The sequence below is a fragment of the Solea senegalensis genome, linkage group LG10, assembly GCF_019176455.1.
Source record: "Solea senegalensis isolate Sse05_10M linkage group LG10, IFAPA_SoseM_1, whole genome shotgun sequence".
Lineage (NCBI taxonomy): Eukaryota > Metazoa > Chordata > Actinopteri > Pleuronectiformes > Soleidae > Solea > Solea senegalensis.
In genome coordinates, this window is record NC_058030.1 from 2,370,141 (window position 1) to 2,397,048 (window position 26,908).

The 26,908-nt window shown below is 41.3% G+C and overlaps 1 protein-coding gene, 1 non-coding gene and 1 pseudogene across 2 annotated transcripts; all 3 read right to left on the reverse strand.

Annotated features, from left to right (window-relative positions):
- Positions 1-78: 78 nt before the first annotated feature.
- On the reverse strand, positions 79-23,670 carry LOC122775576 (NACHT, LRR and PYD domains-containing protein 12-like). Its single transcript, XM_044035559.1, is given in 11 exon segments — positions 79-1,066; positions 1,252-1,425; positions 1,569-1,745; positions 2,776-2,952; positions 3,689-3,862; positions 4,543-5,833; positions 5,836-6,348; positions 6,792-7,018; positions 8,269-8,418; positions 22,358-22,481; positions 23,439-23,670. Coding segments are annotated over 9 exon segments (2,895 nt in total). The 5' UTR covers position 8,418; positions 22,358-22,481; positions 23,439-23,670; the 3' UTR covers positions 79-1,053.
- On the reverse strand, positions 10,686-10,757 carry trnad-guc. The gene has a single exon. It is a non-coding gene; the product is annotated as a tRNA-Asp (tRNA).
- Positions 13,001-22,431, reverse strand: LOC122775575 (annotated as a pseudogene).
- Positions 23,671-26,908: the final 3,238 nt, after the last annotated feature.

Genomic DNA, 26,908 nt, shown 5'->3' on the forward strand with positions numbered 1-26,908 from the left:
GAGGTTAAAAGTGATGTCACGGCGTCATGGCCACAGAAAAAACGTCACCATCAGCGCTTGTGTTTGTTTGGTTTGTCCTTCAGATGATGTTTGTCCCAGATCTGCTGAAGCTGCGTCACAGAGCAGGACTCAGGATGAAGATCATCATCACTCCCACCTGTTGAGAGAAGACGAGTCAGAGTCACGGCAGTGAGTGAAGTCAGTGAAGCAGCAGAGACTTCGGTCCAGTTCAGAGCTGCTTCACATTCACGTGTTTCATTTATCACTTTACATTCGCTCATTTACCAAACACTCATGATGTCATCATAAAGTAACTGTGATTTCTGAATGTATACAATAGTTGGTGTGAGCGCCCTCTGCCTTCAGACCAGCATCAGTTCTTCTGTAGGATTATAGTCAGGTGTTTGATTCACCAATAAGACTCAACAGGTAGAAACGCCTTGAAAGTGGATGAGCAACAGCCAGACTCTGCTACCAAGGTGAGGTTGTGGAAGACGTTTTCATGTCACAGGTCAAACACTGTGGCGAGACTGAGAAGATCAACAAGACACAAGGTCGTTCAGCGACATCAGCAGAGTCTCAGCCAGGCAAAGACTGAGGTTTCAACATGTGCCGTTCAAGATGTTTGGAAGAAGCACCAAGACACGGGCGACGTTGACAATTGTGGACGGCCAAGGAAACTTAGTGTGGCAGATGAAAGACACGTCCTGCTTACTTCCCTTTTTAAATCAGAAGAAATCTGTCAAGAGACGTCTGACCAGAAGTGGTCTTCATGGAAGAATTGCGTCCAAAAGCCAAACCACAGACGTGGAAACAAAGCCAATCGTTTGAAAACATAACAACTGTGGTGCAGCAAAATGTCAGCAGGTCTCTGGGCTGATATTTTGCAGTGTTTCCATCATGGTATGGTTCGGTTTGGAATGGTAAAGTCCTGGTTCAGGCTTGTGTTTCCACTGAGAACAGTACCTTTGGTTGGTAGGCGGGGGGTGGGCTGTGCCAATCAGCTGAATGTCGTGGGTGTAGCCAATCCAGCTCCGCCCTGTCCGTACCATTTTACCCTGGTACTCTAAAGGAAGGGGGTCAAAGAATGTGTCATTGTAACTTATTTGTCACACGATCACCAGCAGCTCAGGGCGCGTCTGATTTGGCCGACTGCTGTCTCTCTTTGTCTTAGTGTCCAATCATGAAGCCTGTCTGCTCTCACACTTCAAGGAAACACTGGATCAAAATGGACTCTAACACTCTACTGACCTCAGAGTGTCCAGTCTGTAGTCCGGACTCTTCACAAGATCAGACAGAGGCTTCACTCCTGAATCCTGCAGATTGTTCTCACTCAGGTCCAGTTCTCTCAGGTGGGAGGAGTTGGACTTAAGAGCTGAGGCCAGAGAAGCACAGCTGATGTCTGACAAACTGCAGTTACTCAACCTGAACAAAGAATAAAACATGAGACTTTAGACAACGACTGTGTGTTTGTTTCATTCATTTATTCGTTAGAGAATCAAATGAGTTTAATTTTAATGAAATGAAAGTTTGAAAAAAACAACAGCAGCTTTAGTCAGTGAACTCACTTCAGAGTCTCCAGTCTACAATGTGGACTCTCCAGTCCAGAACACAGCAGCTTCACTCCTGAATCCTGCAGATCATAGTTTTGACTCAGGTCCAGTTCTCTCAGGTGGGAGGAGTTGGACTTCAGAACTGAGACCAGAGAAGAACAGCTAATATCTGACAAATAGCAGCTCCTCAACCTGAATGAATGAAGAATAAAACATCAGACTTTAGACAACGTGTGTGTGTGTGTGTGTGTGTGTGTGTGTGTTGCTTGAGCATCAAAACACAGGGACCCAAAAACCCTGTATGAGCAGCACAAAAATGTTTGTAGGGGGAAAAAGAAATAAAAGTCCAAAAACAATAATTTTAATAAGTAAATTCTTACTCAACAAAAATAATGTCAGAATCAATTGATCCAAGATGGAAATGGTAAGCTGGTCCCTTAATGCGATCGACAGAGTGTTCTCAACAAGAAGTGCAGGTTCTGGTGAACCTAGTTGCCCAGATGGGACCTTCATGGCTGGCTACATTCAGGACGGATTGGGATAAGTGGAAAGTCGTGTGCCTTGCCGCACTGGATGTCGAGGATGTGTACATAGTCACATTCATGACAATTGGAATGCTCTCCTTGGGATGTGGTATGTTCCTGCAATATCGTAAACTGAGAAGGATCGGCCATCTCCACAACCCTTGAGCACGTGAAAAGAATGGAGAAGCAAAGCAAGGCGAATTCTACAGATGAGATGGTTAACTAGAGGAAAAAAAAACAAAAAAAAAAAACGAAACGGGCTATTACACCAAGTTAATAGTTAACCTGATGAATTGACCTCTATTGATTGGATCATTTTGTGACTTTCGGGAAGTTGAACATGCCAGGCAACAAGTCGGGACTGTCACTCACGACGGAATATTATGGACACATGTACAGACATATATGGAGTCTGATTGACTGTCTAGAGCAAGACTAAATCTCTGAGTGCTGATGCTGAAACATGTTTTTGTCAAAATAATAATTATGTATTGTATGATGATAATGGGGGCGGGACTAGATAAGCTTTGGCTTCTCCCGCTTTCCCTTTCCGTTACGTGTATTGTGTGAACTACACTACGATGATGTGTGACGAGTGATCTAAATGTCATGACCGAAATAAACATATAAATAAATAAATAAATGAGTCTGATGAAAGTTTAAAAAAAACCAACAGCGCCTTCAGTCAGTGAACTCACTTCAGAGTCTTCAGTCCACAATGTGGACTCTCCAGTCCAGAACACAGCAGCTTCACTCCTGAATCCTGCAGATCCTGGTTCTGACTCAGGTCCAGTTCTCTCAGGTGGGAGGAGTTGGACTTCAGAACTGAGACCAGAGAAGAACAGCTGATCTCTGACAAACTGCAGCAACTCAAACTGAAAAAAAGAATAAAACAAGAGACTTTAGACAACGACTGCGTGTGTCTGTCATTGATTCATCAGTGAATAAAATTAGTTTAATGTAGACTTGGGCGATAACAAAATTAAATACCTAGATATTGTGTCGCTGAAATATCGCGATATTTGATTATATAAATAAAAAGTGACATTTTGAATGATTGCCCTTAAATGATGTTTTTAAGACTGCATGAAACAGAACCATAGTTTTGACAAGGTAGCAGGTTACAGCAGTGGTGCATTCATTCTTTTATATTCGGCTGTTTTGAGAAATGCTTCTAGTATTGTTAGCTGCTTGCGGTGCTGCTGGAAGTTTTCTCCCAAGCTGATGTTGTGGAGTCTGGTCGAGCAAACTGTGCAGGATGATGGACTCTGACACATGACCTGATTCAAATTCTCCCACTCTTCATTTTCACCGGCTTTATATCCAAAACACGTTGCATTTTTCTTAGCAACCAAGTCTGTCATCATGTCGCTGTATCAAGCGCTTTGTGCATGACGCAATACAATTCCGTTGGGATTTTCTTTTCAAGATAAAATTCTGAAAACACACGGCAGCCGTTCAATATCAGATATCGTAAAAAATATCAAATTTGACGGCAAATATCGTGATATGCGATAATATGAATATGTGACTAGACTAGTTTAATATTAATGAAATGAAAGTTTCATTAATATTAAAGTTTTTAATTTAATGGCAAGTCTGTGAACTTACTTCAGAGTCTCCAGTCTACAATGTGGACTCTCCAGTCCAGAACACAGCAGCTTCACTCCTAAATCCTGCACATCGTTCCAGCTCAGGTCCAGTTCTCTCAGGTGGGAGGGGTTGGACTTCAGAGCTGAGACCACAGAAGAACAGCTGATCTCTGACAAATAGGAGTCCCTCAATCTGAATAAAGAATAAAGCAAGAGAAGTTGCTGCTTGAAACCAGTCAGTTTGATTAAGTGTTGAGCTGTTGAGCAAGAGCTGAGACCAGGACTTCACACTGAGTCTCTGAGAGTTCACAATAATCCAGTCTGTGATTCTAGAAAAATATCAAAGATATATAAGATAGATAAAACAAAAATATCTCTTGTTGTTTGACATGAAACATCTTTCATGTTCTACATGAACATGGAGTCACAGTGAGGTGTCCATCATGTCCACAGACTGAGTGTGTGGAGCACACCTGGGACCTGGACTCGTGTCAAACTCAGACATGTTGGTCCGACCCAGCCCAGAGACACAGCCCCGATCAGCACTGACTTCACAGCTGATGGTGGTTATTAACGAGCTAACGTCACTCGAATACTCTGTGTCTTAATGTAAAGTCAGCAGACTCTGGATCTGATCAGGTCTTTGGGTTTGCATTAAACCATGTAAACGTCCACAGTGAGGTCTAAAAAGTGTTTTCATTCAGTTCAAAGCAAGAATCGCAACCAGCTGATAAATGTGCACTTTAAACTTTCAACATTTAAAACATCTGCAGAAAAACAACACAGCGGACTCACAAAGTGAGAAGAATATTTGATCAATCAAACCATTAATCATCACTGATTGATGATGTTATTGATCATGTCTGAACTCACCGAGCCTTCCTGCAGTTCCTCACAGCTGGAATCAGTCTGCGTTTTCCCTGGACCGTTGTGTTGTACTTGTTCAGGTCCAACTCATCCAGAACCTCCTCAGACATCTGCAACATGTAGGCCAGAGCTGAGCAGTGGATCTCAGAGAGTTTCTGTCCTCTGTCCTTTGACTTCATGAACTCTTGGATCTTCTGATGCACTGATTGGTCGTTTATCTCTGTCAGACAGTGGAAGATGTTGATGCTTCTGTCAGGTGAGATGTGGTACTTGTTCATCTTCTTCAGGTTCTCAATGACTCTCTGGATGATTTCTGGACTGTTCTGAGTCTGACCCAGCAGACCTCCTAAGAGTCTCTGGGTGGACTCCAGACAGAGTCCATGAAGGAAGCGAACAAACAGGTCCAGGTGACCATTTTCACTTTGAAGTGATTTCTCCATGGCTCCTTTCAGGAAGACATCCAGAGAAGTGTAACCACCACCATCATCATCACCATCTTCTTTTCTGAAGAAGTCCTGCAGTACCTCTGTCTTCCTGTTGGTGAAACAGTGGAACATGTAGACTGCGGCCAGAAACTCCTGAACGCTCAGATGAACAAAGCAGTAGACCGTTTTCTGAAAGATCACACTCTCTCTTCTGAAGATCTCTGTACAAACCCCTGAGTACACCGAGGCCTCTGTCACATCAAGACCACACCGGTCCAGGTCTTCTTGGTAGAACATGATGTCTCCTTTCTGCAGATGTTCAAAGGCCAGCTTCCCCAGCTTCAGAAGAACGTCCCCGTCTGCCTCCATCAGTTCCTGTGGACTCGTCTCAGATGCTTTATCGTACTTGTTCTTCTTCCTCTTTGTCTGAACCAGTAGGAAGTGTGAGTACAGGTCTGTCAGGGTCTTGGGCAGCTCTCCTCTCTGCTCTGTGGTCAACATGTGCTCCAGAACTGTAGCACTGATCCAGCAGAAGACTGGGATTTGACACATGATGTGGAGGCTCCTGGACGTCTTGATGTGTGAGATGATTCTGCTGGACATATCTTCAGTTCTGGATCTCTTCCTGAAGTACTCGACCTTCTGGTCGTCAGTGAAGCCTCGTACTTCTGTTACCCTGTCAACACATGTAGGAGGGATCTGATTGGCCGCCGCAGGTCGGGAAGTTATCCAGATGAGAGCCGAGGGAAGCAGATTCCCCTGGATGAGGTTGGTCAGCAGCACGTTGACTGATGACCTGTGTGTGACGTCAGAAACAAGCGACCTGCTGTTGAAGTCCAGTGAGAGTCTGCTTTCATCCAGGCCGTCAAAGTGAACAAAGGTTTACACACAGCGAGCTCCTCTGCTCTGACCTTCTGTAATGTTGGATAGAAAACATGGAGCAGTGTGAGAAGACTGTGCTGCTCATCTCTGACCAGGTTCAGCTCCCTGAACGAAAGCACAATCAGCAGATTCACATCCAGGTTTTCCAAACCCTCGGCCCAGTCCAGAGTGAACTTCTGCACTGAGAAGGTTTTTCCAACACCAGCGACACCGTTGGTCAGGACGACTCTGATGCGCCCCTGCTGGTCAGGTAAGGCTTTAAAGATGTCGCAGTACTTGATGGGAGTGTCCTGGACCGTCTTCTTCTTGGAGGTTGTCTCCAGCTGCATCACCTCATGTTGAGTACTGACCTCTTCACTCTGTCCCTCTGTGATGTAGAGCTCAGTGAAGATCCTGTTCAGGAGGGTTCTACTTCCTCTTCCATCAGTTCCTTCAGTCACATGTTCAAATCTCCTCCTCAGACTCATCTTATGTTCATGTAGAACCTCCTGCAGACCAACATCTGCTGAAAGACAAGAGACGTCAGAAGTCTGACTGAAGAAAGAATCTGAGCAGCTATGATTATTTTCATCAGCCACAGAAAAAATGTCATGTTTTTCTGTGACCTTGTTGTTTTACGTTGTTTGTTGTCAAATGAAAAACTACAGTCATTTTCACTGTAATTACTTAAATAACTTTATTCTGAAAGACAGAATCATTCTAGAATAACTGTGATGATTGTGAAGGAAAGAGTATCATCTGCATACAAGAGAACAATAATGATAGAAAAGCAGGAACATTTGTGTAAACCTGAATTTCTTGAACCTACAGGGGGCAGCAGAGAGTTTAACACCATCCTCTTCATGATCACATGAGTTAAAATTAGTAACATCTTTAACTTTTAAACATTCTTCTCCTGTTTTTACATTTCTAAAGTGTGCTAGTGCTGATGGGAGCTGCTCTCCTTACGAGTCTTACTCTGTACACTGATGGTCTGTGGTCCATGTCCTGTTCTGGGTGTTTTCCCACACTGGGGACAGCAGGAGTCTCCTGGTGGACCAGACTGGTCCCAGTATGAGGAGATGCAGCATCTGCAGAAGCAGTGACCACAGCTGGTGGAGACTGTATCTTTCAGGACGTCCTGACACAGAGGACAGCAGGACGTGTGCTCGTCCACAGAAACGGCAAACTTGTGTCTATGAAGACATTTCTTTATTACTAACATGTCAGGGACAGGTGGACATGTGTGTGGCTGAGACAGACGTAACAACAACTTTCACACTAACAGTAACATGAGAATGGTGATCTTCATGACACTGGACAAACTGTCTCTTACTTTGTCTCTGAGGCTCCAGGTTCATGACTGACATTTGGAGGTTCATCCATAGACCAGTCACTCTTCACAGACAGACAGCTGGGTCCTGGAGACTCCGCTCTCTGTCTCCGATTCTGACCTCTGCAAACACAAACAGGGTTTTATTCACATCGCATCCATCATTGATGATGGTCTTTGTTTAGACACAAGGAAATGATCTTGAATGATTTCTTTTCTTTAGATTTGATGATCCACATGTGACACCCTCATTGACAGATTTACAGCTTGTGGTCGCTGACCTTTGTGTAAAAATTGATCCTCTACAGGTACAGTCAGCATTTAGACATGACGACAGTAAGAAATCTGCAGGACCTGATGGTTTATCAGAGTATGTGCTAAAAGAATTGCTCTTCTGAACTTAAGAGATGCTTTCTGTGCTATTTTGGAAAAACTGATAGAGAATCCTATTGTTCCAGAGCCATGGAAGCGTTCTATTATCATACATGGTACTATGGCCAAGGTCAATCAAGTCAAGGTCAATCAATGTTCCTACGAAGTTTAACAAGTGTCCCAGTCTGTTCTCGTTCCAAACCAACATCCATCCATCTTCTGTTGCTTTATCCTCCAGTAAAATTAGATTTAAAAAATGTTCCGATGCCACCATAATTCTGAGTCTTCTACATGCTGATGGCTGTCCATCCCTCTGTTACAGAGAGACTGACTTGTTCAGGTCGTGGTGTACGAATCATCATCTCATGCTGAACACTAAGGAGATGATTTTTGATCCACATCATCTCCTTAGTTGTATCTGTTGGATGTAGTTGTAGAAGTAATCGGAATTATCTTTATTATTACTAATTACCTCGTTTTACACTGTATAATGACAATAAAGGGCATTCTAATCTATTCTGTTATAAATTAATTTCACTGATTCTAATTTCATTCACTATAAGATGAGCCTGATCTTCTGTTTGTATTTGTTCATATTATTATTTTTTTTCATTTATTTTATTTTCAAATTTCCTCATAATAAAAGTTTTTATGACGGTTGGTCAAACAGCTGAAAGGTGCATCACTGCCACCTGGAATGATCTGCTGCTAACACACTTCACTGGACAAACTGTCTCTTACTTTGTCTCTGAGGCTCCAGGTTCATGACTGAAGACTACAGGTTGTTCCATAGACTGGTCACTCTTCACAGACAGACAGCTGGGTCCTGGAGACTCTGCTCTGTCCTCGTCTTTCTCCACACAATCACTCATCTGCTGGACTTCAGTCATTCTGAGACACACACACACATAGTTACAGAGCTCGTTTGAGTAAAATAAATTATAAAACCTATTGTAAACCTAATATATAAAAATCTCTTTTTCTCATTAGTTTGTGCAAATGAGCTCCTCACTTATATGTATACACACACATATAATCGTATATTACCGTTATAATCACGTCAACACTCACCGTTCTGTCTGTGTGCTGCGCAGTTAAAACGGCGACTGAACCAAAGTCACAGAGTAGTTTCACTTTCACTTCGCCTCCCTCTGGAAATGACAACATTAACTTACTGTGCTGGCTCTGTTTCAGAAGCAAATATATCAGTTTCACTGGATCAAGTCTCATTCGTCCACAAGCCAAAACCTTTGACTGTGCCGTTCAAAAGAGACAAGAAACAAGAGAAACAAGAGAAATGATTACAAAGGAAAAGGCAAAGGACTCGCTGAACAACTGACATCACTCTCAACAGACAACACACACTTCATCTACAGTCTGTGTAAACGGTATTAAGTCAGTTTGATATTCAAAATAAAAAACTATTATGCACTTAAACTACTTCATTGAATTATGTCAAACCAACTGTGCAACACAGACAGTCATATCCCTCATGTATCGCAAGGCTTGTTTTTTCGGGCCGTTTATTTTTTGACTACTTATTTTGCCATTTTTTCCTTCTGAGGAACGAAGTGAAGGACAGGAAGTCAGTTGACCCAAAAGGAAAAGCTTCAATTCAAAATAAAAGCCGAGAGGATAGTAGAGAAACAAATTATTATGGAGACTTCCATTCAACTTCCAATGTTTTCCTAGTAAATACAGTACAAGTATGCTGGTGCAATCAGAAATGGAACAAATCATTTAACATAAAAAGTTAACAAAAATAAATGAGGTGGAAAGAAAAAAAGTGCGTAGCGCAGTCGGTTTACTTTACAAGTTACAGCATACATTAAGAGTTTTGATAGTTTTTTGTTCTATGAGGGGGAGATCGTTCATATATATGTAACCGGTGTAGTTTTGCGGTCTGCGTTGTGAAGAATTCGCCGTACGCTGGATATCTTTTGGAGGCAGTCTCCGTTTATTACTGAGTAATAGTAAAAGTAAAAGTAAACTCCCGTCAGCATGTGAAACACAGGAAACGTGCCCTCTATAAAATAAACATGTACAGCTTGTCAAATTTAGCATGATAATCTCCATATTAGCATAATGACAATGCTAAACAATACAGAAATCACAGAAATCACACAAACGCACATCACGTACCTCTCCCACAACATGCAACAGCAGAAGGGGAGAGGTGAGGGCAGACACACCCTTAAATACTGGGTGGGCACCCCAAAAGTGAACATGGGGAACAGGAAATCATGAAGGTTCCACATGACAACTTAACCTGCTGTGTCAGGGTAAAATATAAAAATAAAAACTTAAAACATACATTTTGTGTAATTATAAAATAAAAAGCCAAATAAAATAAATATCAGGTGATCAATAAATTGCAGTACCTTAAAAAATTACTTAATAACTGACCCTGTTACATATATACTGTTCTTTTTTGTACACAGATAAATTTGTTTTTGTTTGTGAATTTACAATTGTGAATGTGAAACTTAGATAACAGTAGAATTACATCTACTTGCTCAGCGCGTTTGTGAACAGCCAAAAAGGCATGATGGGAGTAACTCTAAGTTGTTTCTGATTGGAGGAATTCAAGGTGTTACAACCATCCCTGATATTATCGTTATAATCACGTCAACACTCACCGTTCTGTATTTGTGCTCATGCCATGTCTGTATGTCTGTTTCATCTCCGTCAAACAGGAGCCGCGACCATACTCGTATCTGCGGCTCGTCCACTCGTGGTGATTACAGCATACTAATCATCACCGGTACAGTGGTGGCAAACTGTCTCTGGGTTACCCTGGACCCATAAGCTGTTAGCAGAGCAAGGTCATACAGCGGCGACACATTGCTGAACCCAAATCAGCACCGAACTTAAAGGAAGGGAAAAGAAAGAAGACTCTTTTCTTCTCTTCTTTTTTTCTTCTTCTTCTTCTCCACGCATGAACTGCCTGTAATGAGACGCAGCTTAACGGGAGGGCTTTTATTGGACAGGCTCAGTATCACAGGTGGCTTGTGAAGTTTGCCCAACATCAATAAATAATGAATACAAATCAACAAATAATAATTGAGGGCACAGTTCAACAGAAAGTCCGATTTTTAGAGAGATCTTTACAAGAGAACGGCTTCAATTTCTTTTTCCCCTCCCACATAGAAAAAAATCTCCCCGTCGGGGAATTGAACCCCCGTCTCCCGCGTGACAGGCGGGGATACTCACCACTATACTAACGAGGAAGTGTCCACACTAGTGATCCATTACTGTTCTTGTATGTAATGGTGCAAGAGAATTTTCACGTTTATCGCTAAGTTTCACTTCACTTTTTCTATTCATTCTTTATTGTAGTTTCCTATCACTGCAGATATTACATTACATGTCATTTAGCAGACGCGTTTATCCAAAGCGACTTACAATAAGTGCATTTAAACATTTGGGTACAACTAAGAGCTAGAAGTAAGTAAGACCTTCAAGTAAACCAAACTATGAAGTGCTAGTCATAAGTGCGATGTATACGTTTTTTTTTTCTTTCTTTTTTTTGTCGTCATCTTAGTGGGCGGCGGAAGATGTGGAGGCTTTCAGATGTCCGGATGTCGATGGGGAGATCGTTCCACCATTTGGGAGCGAGGACAGTGAACAGTCTCGAGTTCTGCGAGTGCCTCTGCGATCCTCTCAGTGAGGGGGCAGCGAGCCGGTTTGTCGATGCAGAGTGGGCGGGCTGGGGTGTAGGTTTTGATCATGTCCTGGATGTAGGCTGGACCGGATCCGTTTGTAGCATGGAACGCAAGCACTAGAGTCTTGAAGCGGATGCAAGCAGCTACAGGAAGCCAGTGAAGGGAGCGGAGGAGCGGTGTAGTGTGGGAGAATTTTGGTAGGTTGAAGACCAGTCGAGCTGCTGCATTCTGGATGAGTTGCAGAGGTCGTATGGCACACGCAGGGAGACCAGCCAGGAGGGAGTTGCAGTAATCCAAGCGTGAGATAACAAGAGCCTGGACCAGAACCTGTGCCGCCTTCTGGGTTAGAAGAGGCCGTATCCTTCTGAAGATATGGCAAGATCGAGCTGTTGCAGTAATGTTGGCAGTGAGGGAGAGATCGTCATCAAGTGTCACACCCAGGTTCCTTACGGTATGAGAAGGAGTTACCACAGAGTTTTCGAGGGTGATGGTTAGATCTGTGGTGGGAGAGCCCTTTCCTTGGAGAAAAAGAAACTCAGTCTTGTCGAGATTGAGTTTCAGGTGATGGTCAGACATCCACTGACAGATGTCGGTCAGACAAGTGGAGATCCGTTCTGCTACCTGTGTGTTGGAGCTGGGAAAAGAGAGAATGAGTTGGGTGTCATCGGCGTAGCTGTGATAGGAAAAACCATGAGAGAGAATAACAGAACCAAGAGAGTTGGTGTATAGAGAGAAGAGGAGAGGGCCCAAGACAGAACCCTGAGGGACCCCAGTAGCTAGAGGACAGGGTTCCGACACAGATCCTCTCCAGGTTACTCTGTATGTTCGGTTTTGAAGATAGGACGAGAGTAGGGTAAGTGCAGAGCCTGAGACACCTAGTTCTTGAAGGGAGGAAGTCAGGATCTGGTGGTTAACTGTGTCAAACGCTGCAAAAAGGTCCAAGAGGATGAGCACAGAGGAGAGAGAGGCAGCCCTGGCAGTGTGGAGTTGCTCAGTGACAGCAAGAAGTGCAGTTTCGGTCGAGTGACCTGCTTTAAAACCAGACTGAAGAGGATCAAGAAGGTTGTTCCGGTGAAGGTAGGAGGAGAGTTGATTAAAGATAGCACGCTCCAGAGTTTTGGAGAGAAAAGGAAGTAGAGAGACAGGTCTGTAGTTATTTACTTCAGACGGGTCAAGGGTGGGTTTTTTAAGGAGGGGGGTCACTCTGGCCTCTTTAAGAGAGTCCGGAAAGCAACCAGATGATAGAGATATAATATATTTTGGGCCACTAACGCCTGCACGTTCCAGTGAGTGAGACATCGACGCCAGAGGACAATCTTTCAGTTACTTCTACGGCGTTTTATAACGTTTGTCAAACTTTTCGAACTTGTGTTATTTATGTTATGTTATTACATCCCACAGTGATGAGATGATACGTAATACTAATTAGATATCATTTCAGATATACGATCAGATTGTGATTAGACTGTGATATGTAGTCTCGAACATTCTGACCTTCTTTTCATATTGAGATAGTTCTGTTGTTTAAAAAGTTAAAAAATGGTTAATTGCCTTCTTTTGTGTCTTCTTATTTATTACCTCGGGTATTCCGATTAACACAGGATGACACAACATGGACGGCCGCTCGGCAAAATACTGTAGTCCTGCAGCGTCCTCTAGTGTATTGCAAAATACCGAAATATTTATTTATTATTATAATTATTTTACTTCTGAAAGTGTAAAGTTACAAACACATTATGGATTATTTAATTGAAGCTGTTGTTTTTATTTGTTTTTAATCAGGATCATGCACTGACCTCAAATGATGATTATGTGATAAAGGCAGATGTTTAATGTTGTTGTAACCAGGTTATACTTTAACCCGTAAACTTACATGTAAATATGATCATATAAGCTCAAAGGGGTCTGGGATCACCACTTTAAATAAAATAGAAATATGCAGTCTCCTGGTTCGAGACCTTCTTAAAGAGGACACAGTTATGAATTGAGTGAACTACATAACTGATATCTTTTTAGCTATGGAAAACGATTGATTTCACACACATAAACTCACACAGTTGTATTGTCTTTCGATATCAAATTGTTTTTTTGACATAAAAAAAAACAGTTGACAGATTGTATACAATTTCCCCAACCAAAATAATAATAAAAGAAATATTCTGTCCAGAAATTTAATTTCTAATTTAAATTTTCTGTGGGCCCACTAATTTATTTATTCACAGTTAGAGTTTAGCTCAAAAGAAAATATATAAGTTGGACTCCGAAATCCTTAGTGTAGGAATCTTACTGGCTTAGCAAGCGACATTCATCCAGAACCAGACCTGAAGTCTCTCTCTCATTCTCACTCACTCTCTCCCCGCCAACCGCGCTAATGTGAAAACTTAACATGTGTAAAAAAAACATTAGAAAACAGTGCATAAGTGACATTCAACACTTCACAGAAATTATTTTAACACTCATTATAACATTTGAATAATAGAGCGGTGGTATATTTGTTTTAACGACACCCACACTTCTCCGTGACAAGCTAACTAGCTGCTAACTAGCTACTGACGAACAGCACAAACACATCACAAAGTGCATTAAAAAAGACATGTATTAAACTTGTAGCAGATTAACTGACATACGGTTTACAGGCTTACCTAATGTGAAATAAAATGACTGCCAGTCACCACCATGGAAAGTCCACTGATATATTATAATAATATATATATAATATAATATTTCCACTCTCATATACGGAGCTAACGTAGACGAAGTGCTTCTCCTTCAGCAGTCAAATCGTAGTGTATCCCAGAAGCCACCCGGTGGACTTGACTAGTCTTGTGTGTGTATGTATATGTATATCTATCTATCTATATATATATATATATATGTTGTTTTTATTTTTTTTGTTTCACATGGATCGAAGACCTCGGACGTTTCAGAAAGAATGTTATGAATATGTGAAATGTCGCAGGTTCAGGACGACAGGACCGAGCTGATGATGTTAAAAGTGATGTCACAGCGTCATGGCCACAGAAAAACGACACCATCGGCGTTTGTGTTTGGGTTGGTTTGTTTTTCAGATGATTTTTTGTCCCAGGTCTGCTGAAGCTGCGTCACAGAGCAGGACTCAGGATGAAGATCATCATCACTCCCGCCTGTTGAGAGAAGACGAGTCAGAGTCACAGCAGTGATTCAGTCCAGTTCAGAGCTGCTTCATGTTCACGTGTTACATTTATCATTTTACTTTACAATCACTCATTTACCAAACACTCATGATGTCATCATAAAGTAACTGTGATTTTTGAATGTATACGACAGTTGGTGTGAGCGCCCTCTGCCTTCAGACCAGCATCAGTTCTGTTGGATTATAGTCAGGTGTTTGATTCACCAATAAGACTCAACAGGTAGAAACGTCTTGAAAGTGGATGAGCAACAGCCAGACTCTGCTACCAAGGTGAGGTTGTGGAAGACGTTTTCATGTCACAGGTCAAACACTGTGGGGAGACTCAGTTCAGTGACATCAGGAAAGAGCAGAACCTGAACCCTAACCTCATGGGGGCGGGACATTAGGAAACACATCTGTGGGTTGGATTTGAGGATTCACGTATGTGTGTGTTCTTGTATTTGTTGCTTTGTGAGGACCAAAGGTCATTAAAACCATAAGGTACTTTTCCACAACACTCGACGCATTTATTTCTCTATTCCATCAGTGATAGTACCTGGTACTTGGTGTGTTTTTTTAGTACCTGCTCTGACAAGGTTCCAAAAGTGTAGTGGAAAAGCACCAATAGACAGAGTGTGTGTGTGTGTGTGTGTCACTATTCTCACAGCTTCACTAAGGAAACAGACTGTGATTAATATAGCAATGATCAAAGTGGACACTGACTCTTAACACTCTACTGACCCCAGACTGTCGTCTGGACTCTGCATCTTCAGAGTGTCGTCTGTAGTCTGTGTCTTCAGAGTGTCCAGTCTGTAGTCTGGACTCTTCACAAGATCAGACAGAAGCTTCACTCCTGAATCCTGCAGATAGTTCCCACTCAGGTCCAGTTCTCTCAGGTGGGAGGGGTTGGATTTCAGAGATGAGACCAGATAAGAACAGCTGATCTCTGACAAACTGCAGCCCCTTAACCTGAATAAAGAATAAAAGATGAGACTTTAGACAACGACTGTGTGTGTGAGATTTTAGAAAAAGTCTTTTTTAACCAGTTGCAATCTTTTCTTATCAGAAATGAGATTTATGAAACGTTTCAGTCAAACACGGAAACAGCTCTCTTGCTTACCGTTGACTCAAGTAGCTATGCTGTTTTGGTGCTCCTGGACCTAACTGCAGCTTATGATGTTAATCACAGAATTCTCTTATCGCGCTTAAAACAATGTGTAGTCATCACAGACTCAACCCTCCCATGGTTCCAGTCCTACCTAACTGATCGTAGATTCTCAGTTGTTTTAGGTGATTTCTCCTCACCCACAGCCCCTCTCACTTCTGGAGTCCCCCAAGGTTCCATCTTGGGCCCTATATTCTTTTTGTTATATATATACTGCCACTGGGGTCCATTTTTAATAAATTTAAAATGGCCTTTCACTGCGTTGCAGATGATGTTCAGATCTACCTGTCTTTTAAATCATATTGCCATGCCTCTGTTCAGGCTCTGCTTGACTGTTTCAAAGACGTCAAATCCTGGATGAACAGTAACTTTCTAAATCTAAATGATGACAAATCTGAAATCATTATTTTTGGACACAATGTCCCTGACTGTCTCTCTGGTCTGTTAGGGTCCTCTTTTGCTAACATCCATTCATCGGTAAAAAACCTTGGTGTGACCTTTGACAGTGCTTTTCAATTTGACAACGTGTGAAATCTGTAATCAGGAATAGTTTTTACAAACTCAGAATTTTAGCAAAGGTCAAAGGCTACCTCCCGGCAACTCGTGCAGAACGCTGCAGCACGCCTTCTGACTGGAAAGAGCAAACGTGAGCACATCACACCGATACTGGCCACTCACTTCAGAGTCTCCAGTCTACAATGTGGACTCTCCAGTCCAGAACACAGCAGAAACACTCCTGAATCCTGCAGATTCTTGTTGTCACTCAGGTCCAGTTTTCGCAGGTGGGAGGAGTTGGACCTCAGAACTGAGACCAGAGAAGAACAGCTGATCTTTGACAAACTGCAGCCCCTCAACCTGAATAACGAATAAAACATGAGACTTTAGACAACGACTGTGTGTCTGTGTGTGAGAGAGAGAGAAAGTGTGTGTGTGCGTTTCATTCATTCATCAGTGAATCAAATTAGTTTAACGTTAATGAAATGAAAGTTTAAAAAAACAACAGCAGCTTATGTCAGTGAACTCACTTCAGAGTCTCCAGTCCACAATGTGGACTCTCCAGTCCAGAACACAGCAGCTTTACTCCTGAATCCCTCACATCCTTGTTCTTACTCAGGTCCAGTTCTCTCAGGTGGGAGGAGTTGGACCTCAGAAGTGAGACCAGAGAAGAACAGCTGATCTCTGACAAACTGCAGCCCCTCAACCTGAATGACGAATAAAACATGAGACTTTAGACAATGACTGTGTGTGTGTGTGTGAGTGAGAAAGTGTGGGTGTTTCATTCATTCATCAGTGAATCAAATGAGTTTAATGTTAATGAAATGAAAGTTTAAAAAACAACAACAGCTTCAGTCAGTGAACTCACTTTAGAGTCTTCAGTCTACAATGTGGACTCTCCAGTCCAGAACACAGCACCTTCACTCCTGAATTCTGCAGATAATAGTTCCAGCTCAGGTCCAGTTCTCTCAGGTGGGAGGAGTTGGACTTCAGAGCTGAGACCAGAGAAGAACAGCTGATCTCTGACAAACTGCAGTCCCTCAACCTGAATAAAGAATAAAACATGAGAAGTTGCTGTTTGAAACCTGTCAGTGTTTGATCATGTGTTCAGAGCTGAGACCAGGACTTCACACTGAGTCTCTGAAAGTTCACAATAATCCAGTCTGTGATTCTAGAAAAATATCAAAGGTGAAAAACACACACATGAGAAGACATGTTGACATTTTCATCAACGTCTTCTCTTGTTGTGTTTGACATGAAACATCTTTCAAGTTCTACATGAACATGGAGTCACAGTGAGGTGTCCATCATGTCCACAGACTGAGTGTGTGGAGCACACCTGGGACCTGGACTCATGTCAAACTCAGACATGTTGGTCCGACCCAGCCCAGAGACACAGACCCGATCAGCACTGACTTCACAGCTGATGGTGGTTATTGACGAGCTAACGTCACTTGAATACTCTGTGTCTTAATGTAAAGTCAGCAGACTCTGGATCTGATCAGGTCTTTGGGTTTGCTTTAAACCATGTAAACGTCCACAGTGAGGTCTAAAAAGTGTTTTCATTCAGTTCAAAGCAAGAATCGCAACCAGCTGATAAATGTGCACTTTAAACTTTCAACATTTAAAACATCTGCAGAAAAACAACACAGCGGACTCACAAAGTGAGAAGAATATTTGATCAATCAAACCATTAATCATCACTGATTGATGATGTTAGTGATCATGTCTGAACTCACCGAGCCTTCCTGCAGTTCCTCACAGCTGGAATTAGTCTGCGTTTTCCCTGGACCGTTGTGTTGTACTTGTTCAGGTCCAACTCATCCAGAACCTCCTCAGACATCTGCAACATGTAGGCCAGAGCTGAGCAGTGGATCTCAGAGAGTTTCTGTCCTCTGTCCTTTGACTTCATGAACTCTTTGATCTTCTGATGCACTGATTGGTCGTTTATCTCTGTCAGACAGTGGAAGATGTTGATGCTTCTGTCAGGTGAGATGTTGTCTGTGTTCATCTCCTTCAGGTTCTCAATGACTCTCTGGATGATTTCTGGACTGTTCTGAGTCTGACCCAGCAGACCTCCTAAGAGTCTCTGGTTGGACTCCAGACACAGTCCATGAAGGAAGCGAACAAACAGGTCCAGGTGACCATTTTCACTTTGAAGTGATTTCTCCATGGCTCCTTTCAGGAAGACATCCAGAGAAGTGTAACCACCACCATCATCATCACCATCTTCTTTTCTGAAGAAGTCCTGCACTACCTCTGTCTTCCTGTTGGTGAAACAGTGGAACATGTAGACTGCGGCTAGAAACTCCTGAACGCTCAGATGAACAAAGCAGTAGACCGTTTTCTGGAAGATCACGCTCTCTCCTCTGAAGATCTCTGTACAAACTCCTGAGTACACCGAGGCCTCTGTCACATCAAGACCACACTGCTCCAGGTCTTCTTGGTAGAACATGATGTCTCCTTTCTGCAGATGTTCAAAGGCCAGCTTCCCCAGCTTCAGAAGAAAGTCCCTGTCTGCCTCCATCAGTTCCTGTGGACTCGTCTCAGATCCTTTATCGTACTTGTTCTTCTTTCTCTTTGTCTGAACCAGCAGGAAGTGTGAGTACAGGTCTGTCAGGGTCTTGGGCAGCTCTCCTCTCTGCTCTGTGGTCAACATGTGCTCCAGAACTGTAGCACTGATCCAGCAGAAGACTGGGATTTGACACATGATGTGGAGGCTCCTGGACGTCTTGATGTGTGAGATGATTCTGCTGGACATATCTTCAGTTCTGGATCTCTTCCTGAAGTACTCGACCTTCTGGTCGTCAGTGAAGCCTCGTACTTCTGTTACCCTGTCAACACATGTAGGAGGGATCTGATTGGCCGCCGCAGGTCGGGAAGTTATCCAGATGAGAGCCGAGGGAAGCAGATTCCCCTGGATGAGGTTGGTCAGCAGCACGTTGACTGATGACCTGTGTGTGACGTCAGAAACAAGCGACCTGCTGTTGAAGTCCAGTGAGAGTCTGCTTTCATCCAGGCCGTCAAAGATGAACAAAGGTTTACACACAGCGAGCTCCTCTGCTCTGACCTTCTGTAATGTTGGATAGAAAACATGGAGCAGTGTGAGAAGACTGTGCTGCTCATCTCTGACCAGGTTCAGCTCCCTGAACGAAAGCACAATCAGCAGATTCACGTCCTGGTTTTCCAAACCCTCGGCCCAGTCCAGAGTGAACTTCTGCACTGTGAAGGTTTTTCCAACACCAGCGACACCGTTGGACAGGACAACTCTGATGCTCCCCTGCTGGTCAGGTAAGGCTTTAAAGATGTCGCAGTACTTGATGGGAGTGTCCTGGACCGTCTTCTTCTTGGAGGTTGTCTCCAGCTGCATCACCTCATGTTGAGTATTGACCTCTTCACTCTGTCCCTCTGTGATGTAGAGCTCATTGAAGATCCTGTTCAGGAGGGTTCTACTTCCTCCTCCATCAGTTCCTTCAGTCACATGTTCAAATCTCCTCCTCAGACTCATCTTATGTTCATGTAGAACCTCCTGCAGACCAACATCTGCTGAAAGACAAGAGAGGTCAGAAGTCAGACTGAAGAAAGAATCTGAGCAGCTATGATTATTTTCATCAGCCACAGAAAAAATGTCATGTTTTTCTGTGACCTTGTGGTTTTACGTTGTTTGTTGTCAAATGAAAAACTACAGTCATTTTCACTGTAATTACTTAAATAACTTTATTCTGAAAGACTGAATCATTCTAGAATAACTGTGATGATTGTGAAGGAAAGAGTATCATCTGCATACAAGAGAACAATAATGATAGAAAAGCAGGAACATTTGTGTAAACCTGAATTTCTTGAACCTACAGGGGGCAGCAGAGAGTTTAACACCATCCTCTTCATGATCACATGAGTTAAAATGAGTAACATCTTTAACTTTTAAACATTCTTCTCCTGTTTTTACATTTCTAAAGTGTGCTAGTGCTGATGGGAGCTGCTCTCCTTACGAGTCTTACTCTGTACACTGATGGTCTGTGGTCCATGTCCTGTTCTGGGTTTTTTCCCACACTGGGGACAGCAGGAGTCTCCTTGTGGACTTGAGGAGATGCAGCGTCTGCAGAACCAGTGACCACAGCTGGTGGGGACTGGATCCTTCAGGACGTCCTGACACAGAGGACAGAAGGACGTGTGCTCGTCCACAGAAATGTGTCTGTGAAGACATTTCTTTATTACTAACATGTCAGGGACAGGTGGACATGTGTGTGGCTGAGACAGACGTAACAACAACTTTCACACTGACAGTAACATGAGAATGGTGTTCTTCATGACACAGGACAAACTGTCTCTTACTTTGTCTCTGAGGCTCCAGGTTCATGACTGACATTTGGAGGTTGATTCATAGACCGGTCACTCTTCACAGACAGACAGCTGGGTCCTGGAGACTCCGCTCTCTGTCTCTGGTTCTGACCTCTGCAAACACAAACAGGGTTTTATTCACATCGCATCCATCACTGATGATGGTCTTTGTTTAGACACAAGGGAATGATCTTGAATGATTTCTTTTCTCTAGATTAGATGATCCACATGTGACACCCTCATTGACAGATTTACAGCTTGTGGTCGCTGATCTCTGTGTAAAAATTGATCCTCTACAGGTACAGTCAGCATTTAGACATCGTTAGAGACATTTATTTGGCTTATCCGTTCATTTATGTAATACCTGGAAGCCACAGTAGGTGGTGCAGAAAATTACTAAATAGAATAGCAGGTAATCACTCGGCAGGTGTGCTGCTTACTGGGGGAAGAACACAGTTTTTGACCATCATCTGCTTTGTTGTTGCCATTTTTGTGGAATTGCAAACATGTGAGCCATTTGTTTGGCATTTGCATTAAGGTATAGAGTTTATGATAGTGTCTGCACAGTTTAGGCGGATGTCGCTCGTTTGGAGCGCAAACCATAAATAAATGTTTGGTGACTGCATACAACGCTCATGTGTTTCATTCATTCATTGGGCCCGGAAGACGACGCGTCAACTACCATCAAGTACCAGTATAGCAGCCCCTCAGTGGCTTAGGTTCGTTTTGTTGTTTTTATTTTTTGTTAAAAACAAGTCACTACAGACATGACGGCAGTAAGAAATCTACAGGACCTGATGGTTTATCAGAGTATGTGCTAAAAAAATTGCTCTTCTGAACTTAGTGATGCTTTCTGTGCTATCTTTGATAAACTGATAGAGAATCCTATTGTCCCAGAGCTATGGAAGCGTTGTATTATCATACATGGAAACTAGGGCCAAGGTCAATCAAGTCAATGTCAACAATGTTCCTACAAAGTTTAACAAGTGTCCCAGTCTGTTCTCGTTCCAAACCAACATCCATCCATCTTCTACCGCTTTATCCTCCACACAAGGGTCACGGTGCCAGTCTCAGCTCAGGCGGGGTCACACCCTGGACAGATGGCCAGTCCATCACAGAGACAAATATAGAGACAAACAACCATTCACTCTCAACTACAGTCAATTTACAGATTCCAATTGCATGTTTTTGGACTTTGGGAGGAATCCAGAGAACCCGGAGAAAACCCACACACACACACACACTCTGGACTCACTCTGGACACAAATGGGTGTAAAAGCGGTAACTTCGTAAAATTATATTTCAAAAATGTTCTGATAATACCATAATTCTGAGTCTTCTACATGCTGATGACTGTCCATCCCTCTGTTACAGAGAGACTGACTTGTTCAGGTCGTGGTGTACGAATCATCATCTCATGCTGAACACTAATGAAAACTAAGGAGATGATTTTTGATTCACATCATCAGTTTTAATCTGTTTGATGTAGTTGTAGAAGTAGTCAGAGTTATGACAATAAAGGGCATTCTAATCTATTCTGTTATAAATTAATTTCACTGATTCTAATTTCATTCACTATAAGATGAGCCCGATCTTCTGTTTGTATTTGTTCATATTATTATTTTCACATTTCCTCATAATAAAAGTTTTTATGACGGTTGGTCAAACAGCTGAAAGGTGCATTACTGCCACCTGGAATGATCTGCTGCTAACACACTTCACTGGACAAACTGTCTCTTACTTTGTCTCTGAGGCTCCAGGTTCATGACTGAGGTTTGGAGGTTGTCCCATAGACCGGTCACTCTTCACAGGCAGACAGCTGGGTCCTGGAGACTCTGCTCTGTCCTCGTCTTTCTCCACACAATCACTCATCTGCGGGACTTCAGTCATTCTGAGACACACACACACATATTTACAGAGCTCGTTTGAGTAAAATAACTTATATAACTTATTGTAAACCTAATATATAAAAAGCACTTTTTCTCATTAGTTTGTGCAAATGAGCTCCTCACTTACTTAACACTGCTCCACTGAAAGCATCATATTTGCACTTTAAAGAGTTGCCTCTTCATTCCTGTTTCCTGGAGGACGTCTGATGTGGATCTGTGTTCAGTCCAGTGACCAATCACACGAGAGAAAACTGAAACACAACCGGAGTTTTCTGTTAGAGAAGGTGTTTTATGAAATCTGCACTTCATGTTACTTGCATGGAGCTCAATCTTCTGTGGCCACAGTGAAGGTGATTGAGTGACATTTGTGTGCCATAGCAGCCTATGTCCAGTAGATGGTGCTAAGCTTTGACCCTGGATTTCTCCAAAGGTACACAGTAAAAGTACATCATACTAATTGTGTATTACGTAAATAAAGTAATTTGTCCTATAACATTGAAACCATAAACTATTATTAAGAAATTAGGATTTGATACTACTAAGACAAATAGACTAAATAGACAAATAACCCCAGTTTTGTTCAAGTCAACTTTGACCCTGGTTTTCTCCAAAAGTACACAGTAAAAGTATTTCATACTACTTGTGAATTAAGTACTTACTTAAAACCTACTAAATGATGTCTTTTTTTTTCAATTAAATAAAATACATTTTACTAATGCGTTTCATTTGACATAGTTATTTAATTTTGTATCAAAATGATCATATATAGTCTCTTGGATTATTTAATCTAATTGAACATTGTGTTCGCTTTTTACCGGACTTTATTTTAAAAACCAGAAATGGACTGCTTGGACCGTTAGAGTAAAATAACGTAAAGGGGAGAACGTGGCGCACTTCACATTTAGGAAAAACAAATAACGACTGACTTCCATTTCCATTATAATCTGTCAGGATTAAGCAGTGTTGTAATGTAACAAAGTACAAATACTACGTTGTTGTCCTTTAGTACAAAATCCACGTACCTGTACTATACTTTATTTATAGATACTTTTTAAAACGTAAGTACATTTTATATCATAAGATGACAACTGATACACGAGTAGAGTAAATGTCATGTACTTTAGGCCTTTACTTGAGTAATATTATAAAAAAGTTACCTCAACTTCTACCAAAGTCATTTTCTTTGAGTAAATTAAGTCAACACTCACCGTTTGTGACCTTGTGCTGCGTAGTTAAAATGGCGACTGAAAGAAAAGTCACAGAAAAGTTTCACTTTCACTTCGACAACGATCATTTCCTGTGTAGTTCAGTCATGAACAACCTGCATGTGAGCTGGAACTGTTTTAGAAGCATAGATATCAGCTGAAGGTTTCACTGGACCAAGTCTCATTCGTCCAGAAGTAAAAAGTTCAAAAGTAAACAAGAGAAATGATTACAGGAAGGAAAAGGCAAAGGACTCACTGAACAACTGACGTCACTCTCAACAGACAACACACACTTCATCTACAGTCTGTGTAAATGACCAGTATGAGTTTGATATTCAAAATAAAACAACTGTTATGCACTTAAACCACTTTATTGAATTATGTCAAACCAACTGTGCAACAGGTCGTCAGAGTTGAAATGTTTTACTGGACGCCTGAATTGTGTTGATGTTCTTTAAAATACTCTTGTTGCTAATTGTTCTGGTCAACTATGCTCAAAATTGCATCAATTTCTATGTTTTTTATCTGAAAATTGAATGTTGGGGTGGACCAAGTGATGTGAACCCGTCTGATTTGTAGATGTATTGACGATGTCAAATGCTGTTGTTGTCCGGCTAAGTGAAAAATAATGTGGGCAATGTTCAGTTTTGATTTAGTCTTTCTTCACTATATTGCACTATGTTGACCCATGTTACATGTACATTTGATGTTCAAGGGGCTTATTAGAACATTTAAATGCATGTAATTTACAGAGATGGATTATGTACTAATGATGACAAATAAGTCAATTACTATTTTCAAATAATACCCATATAAATACAAAAATGAAGTATCCCTTTAATGGAAGTCATTGTTGTCAGGAAATGGTTTTCTGAGTAAAGTTTGCTTGGAATTCTTTGTTACATGAACAAGGAATTTTTCAAGAAACCAAGTACTTTATACGACTACTACTCTTATTACAGCGACACAATTATTCTGCAACCAAATGAAGTTGCCTTCATTTTTTTAAATCAATTGAGCACAATATTTTTATCAGTGCAGAATAACATTAGGTTGTACATTGATCAAAGTAAATCTTGTCATGGTGTCCTGGTTTGAGCTACTGTACATTGTTTGTTATTTAATCACACAAATAGGTTGTTTGTATTTTGTCTGTGGTTCAGTGGTAGACCAGGGTGTCTTTCAACTGAAAGGTCAAGGGTACAGACCCTACTAAAATAATCATTCGGAGGTGGTTTTGGGGACACTTGCAGCCACATGTCTGAGCTTTCTCAAGGCCCATACATTGATTTTTTTGTAATATTAAAGCTCCAGTGTGTATCTTCTGTCACCAAAACAATGCTTGTGTCACTTCCCTCCCAGACTCCACGCCGCAGGTGATCCTGCACAGAATTCTCTTGGTCCATATTCTAACAGTTCTTTCAACATTTGATTCAACTCGCATGTTTTCAGAAAAGCATAGATAATAATTCCTGAACCTGAAGTTCACTGCCGTCTCAGTTTCATTTTAAAAGCATGAGTCCAGGACAGACAATCAAAAGCATTCCAAAATATGCTCTAAAAGGGCAGAATTGACCTCTATTCTAACTAAATTTAGACCCTTTTCCACAAGCAAATTCCTCTTCACTTACTCCGTGTGTGCACGTCAGATCTTTACATGTTGTGGAAGCATGGGTGTAAATTAATATTTATCAGGAGATTTGCTTGGTGGGAAAAAAAAGTAGTTTTAAGTGATTTTAAGCCATTTTATTAGTTGTAAGACAACATCGGTGTTACACCAGAAACTAACCATTTTTTATGCTGCACAGAGACATGAAAAAAAATCAATAAAAACCAGAAAAGTCAAACAAAACAGCATACAATAAATTAAAAAAGGTTTAAATTAAAAAGATTATAATGAAGTAGAAATATTAGTATTAGTAGTAAAGAAGTATTTCTGATTCCATTTTAAATAAAGTCGATTGGATTGGATTCTGATTCTTAAATATTTACCTTTCTTAGACAAAAGGCAAATTATAAAGAAGAGAAAAAAAACTCATGGTTTCCCACATTGCAAATGCTCTCCTCCATCTTACAAGGTTAATAATTGGTTTAAAAAAATCGAATGATTTCCAAAATCTTATAATTTCTTCCTTACCGATATAAATTAATCCTTTATATTTTAGCTTAGAAATATAAGTATACAAGTAAACCCGGCAGTGATATGACTGATGCAATAAATCATCCTTTTGAATCCATTATGTATCTGGTTTCTTATAGGTTTGCATGTCCAGCAGATGGCAGCGTTGCAGCACAAATTGCAAGGCTGTGATATATGGAGGACTGAAAGGGACAAAATTCAATAAATAAATACACCATTAAATAGTTCATTAAATGTGTCATTAATTAATGACACATTTAATTATTTTGATGTATTTATTTATTGAATTTAATCCCTTTCGGTCCTCCATAATGAAAAGGCAGAACTGAAAAAAGAATCACTGACAGTCATGTATAAAGTACCTAAAAGTGATACTTGAGTACAAGTATCTTATCCAGAATTAAAATGACTTTGGTAGAAGTTGAAGTCACTTTTTTCAAAAAATATTACTTAAGTAAAAGTCTGACATGACATTTACTAAATAAAATGTAATTAAGTTACAGAATTAAAAGTATTTTTATTTTTTTTTAAGTTAGGAGATAGGATTGAGCCATAGTGGCTCAGTGGAGTTGTCTTTCAACTGGAAGGTTGTGGGTTCAGTTTCTGGCTCTGCTAGTCTATATGTGTCCTTGAGCAAAACACTTTACCTCATGTTGCAGCGTGTGAATGGATGATAACTGTGGTGTAAAACAGCTAATTAAGATTAGAAAAGATCTATATAAATACAGACCATAATAGCAACTCTTCTTCTAATTTGGTAAAAGTTGCTAGAAATATAAACAACTAAATAAAGTAAAAAATACTCTTGGTAGTGTAAAGTATTTGAATTATGTATTTTGTGTTAAAAATGGGTGTATGTACTGCCTTCTCTGGCTACACACCTGCCATTACATATGAATTTTTCGCCACATGACCGTGCTTTGCTGTGCTCGTACACTGCTGTGACGTCAATCTGGGAAATAAGATTTTTGTAGGGCTTTTTATGGCCTTTAGGAAGGTTTTACAAATGTGAAACTCCATGAAATAAAAATATAGAATATAAAGATCTATACATGGCTATAACCATGTCTCTATGTGTCCTGTAGACAGTTTTATAGGCGTCTGTTTTACTGTTGTGGTCAATGTGAAAATTGCTTTTTGGGCCGCATGAGTATTTTTTGTTGCAGTACCACGAGTGCCACCATGCCACCATGACAAATTTGTCTACAAGGCAGAGGGGGCGGTGCTCTATCCAGTTCTTACAATACATCCATGATATGCGCTGGGTGAGCGACTCCATAGGAATGAACGGAGCCAAGGGGCGGTGCTCTATCCAGTTCTTATAATATAGCCA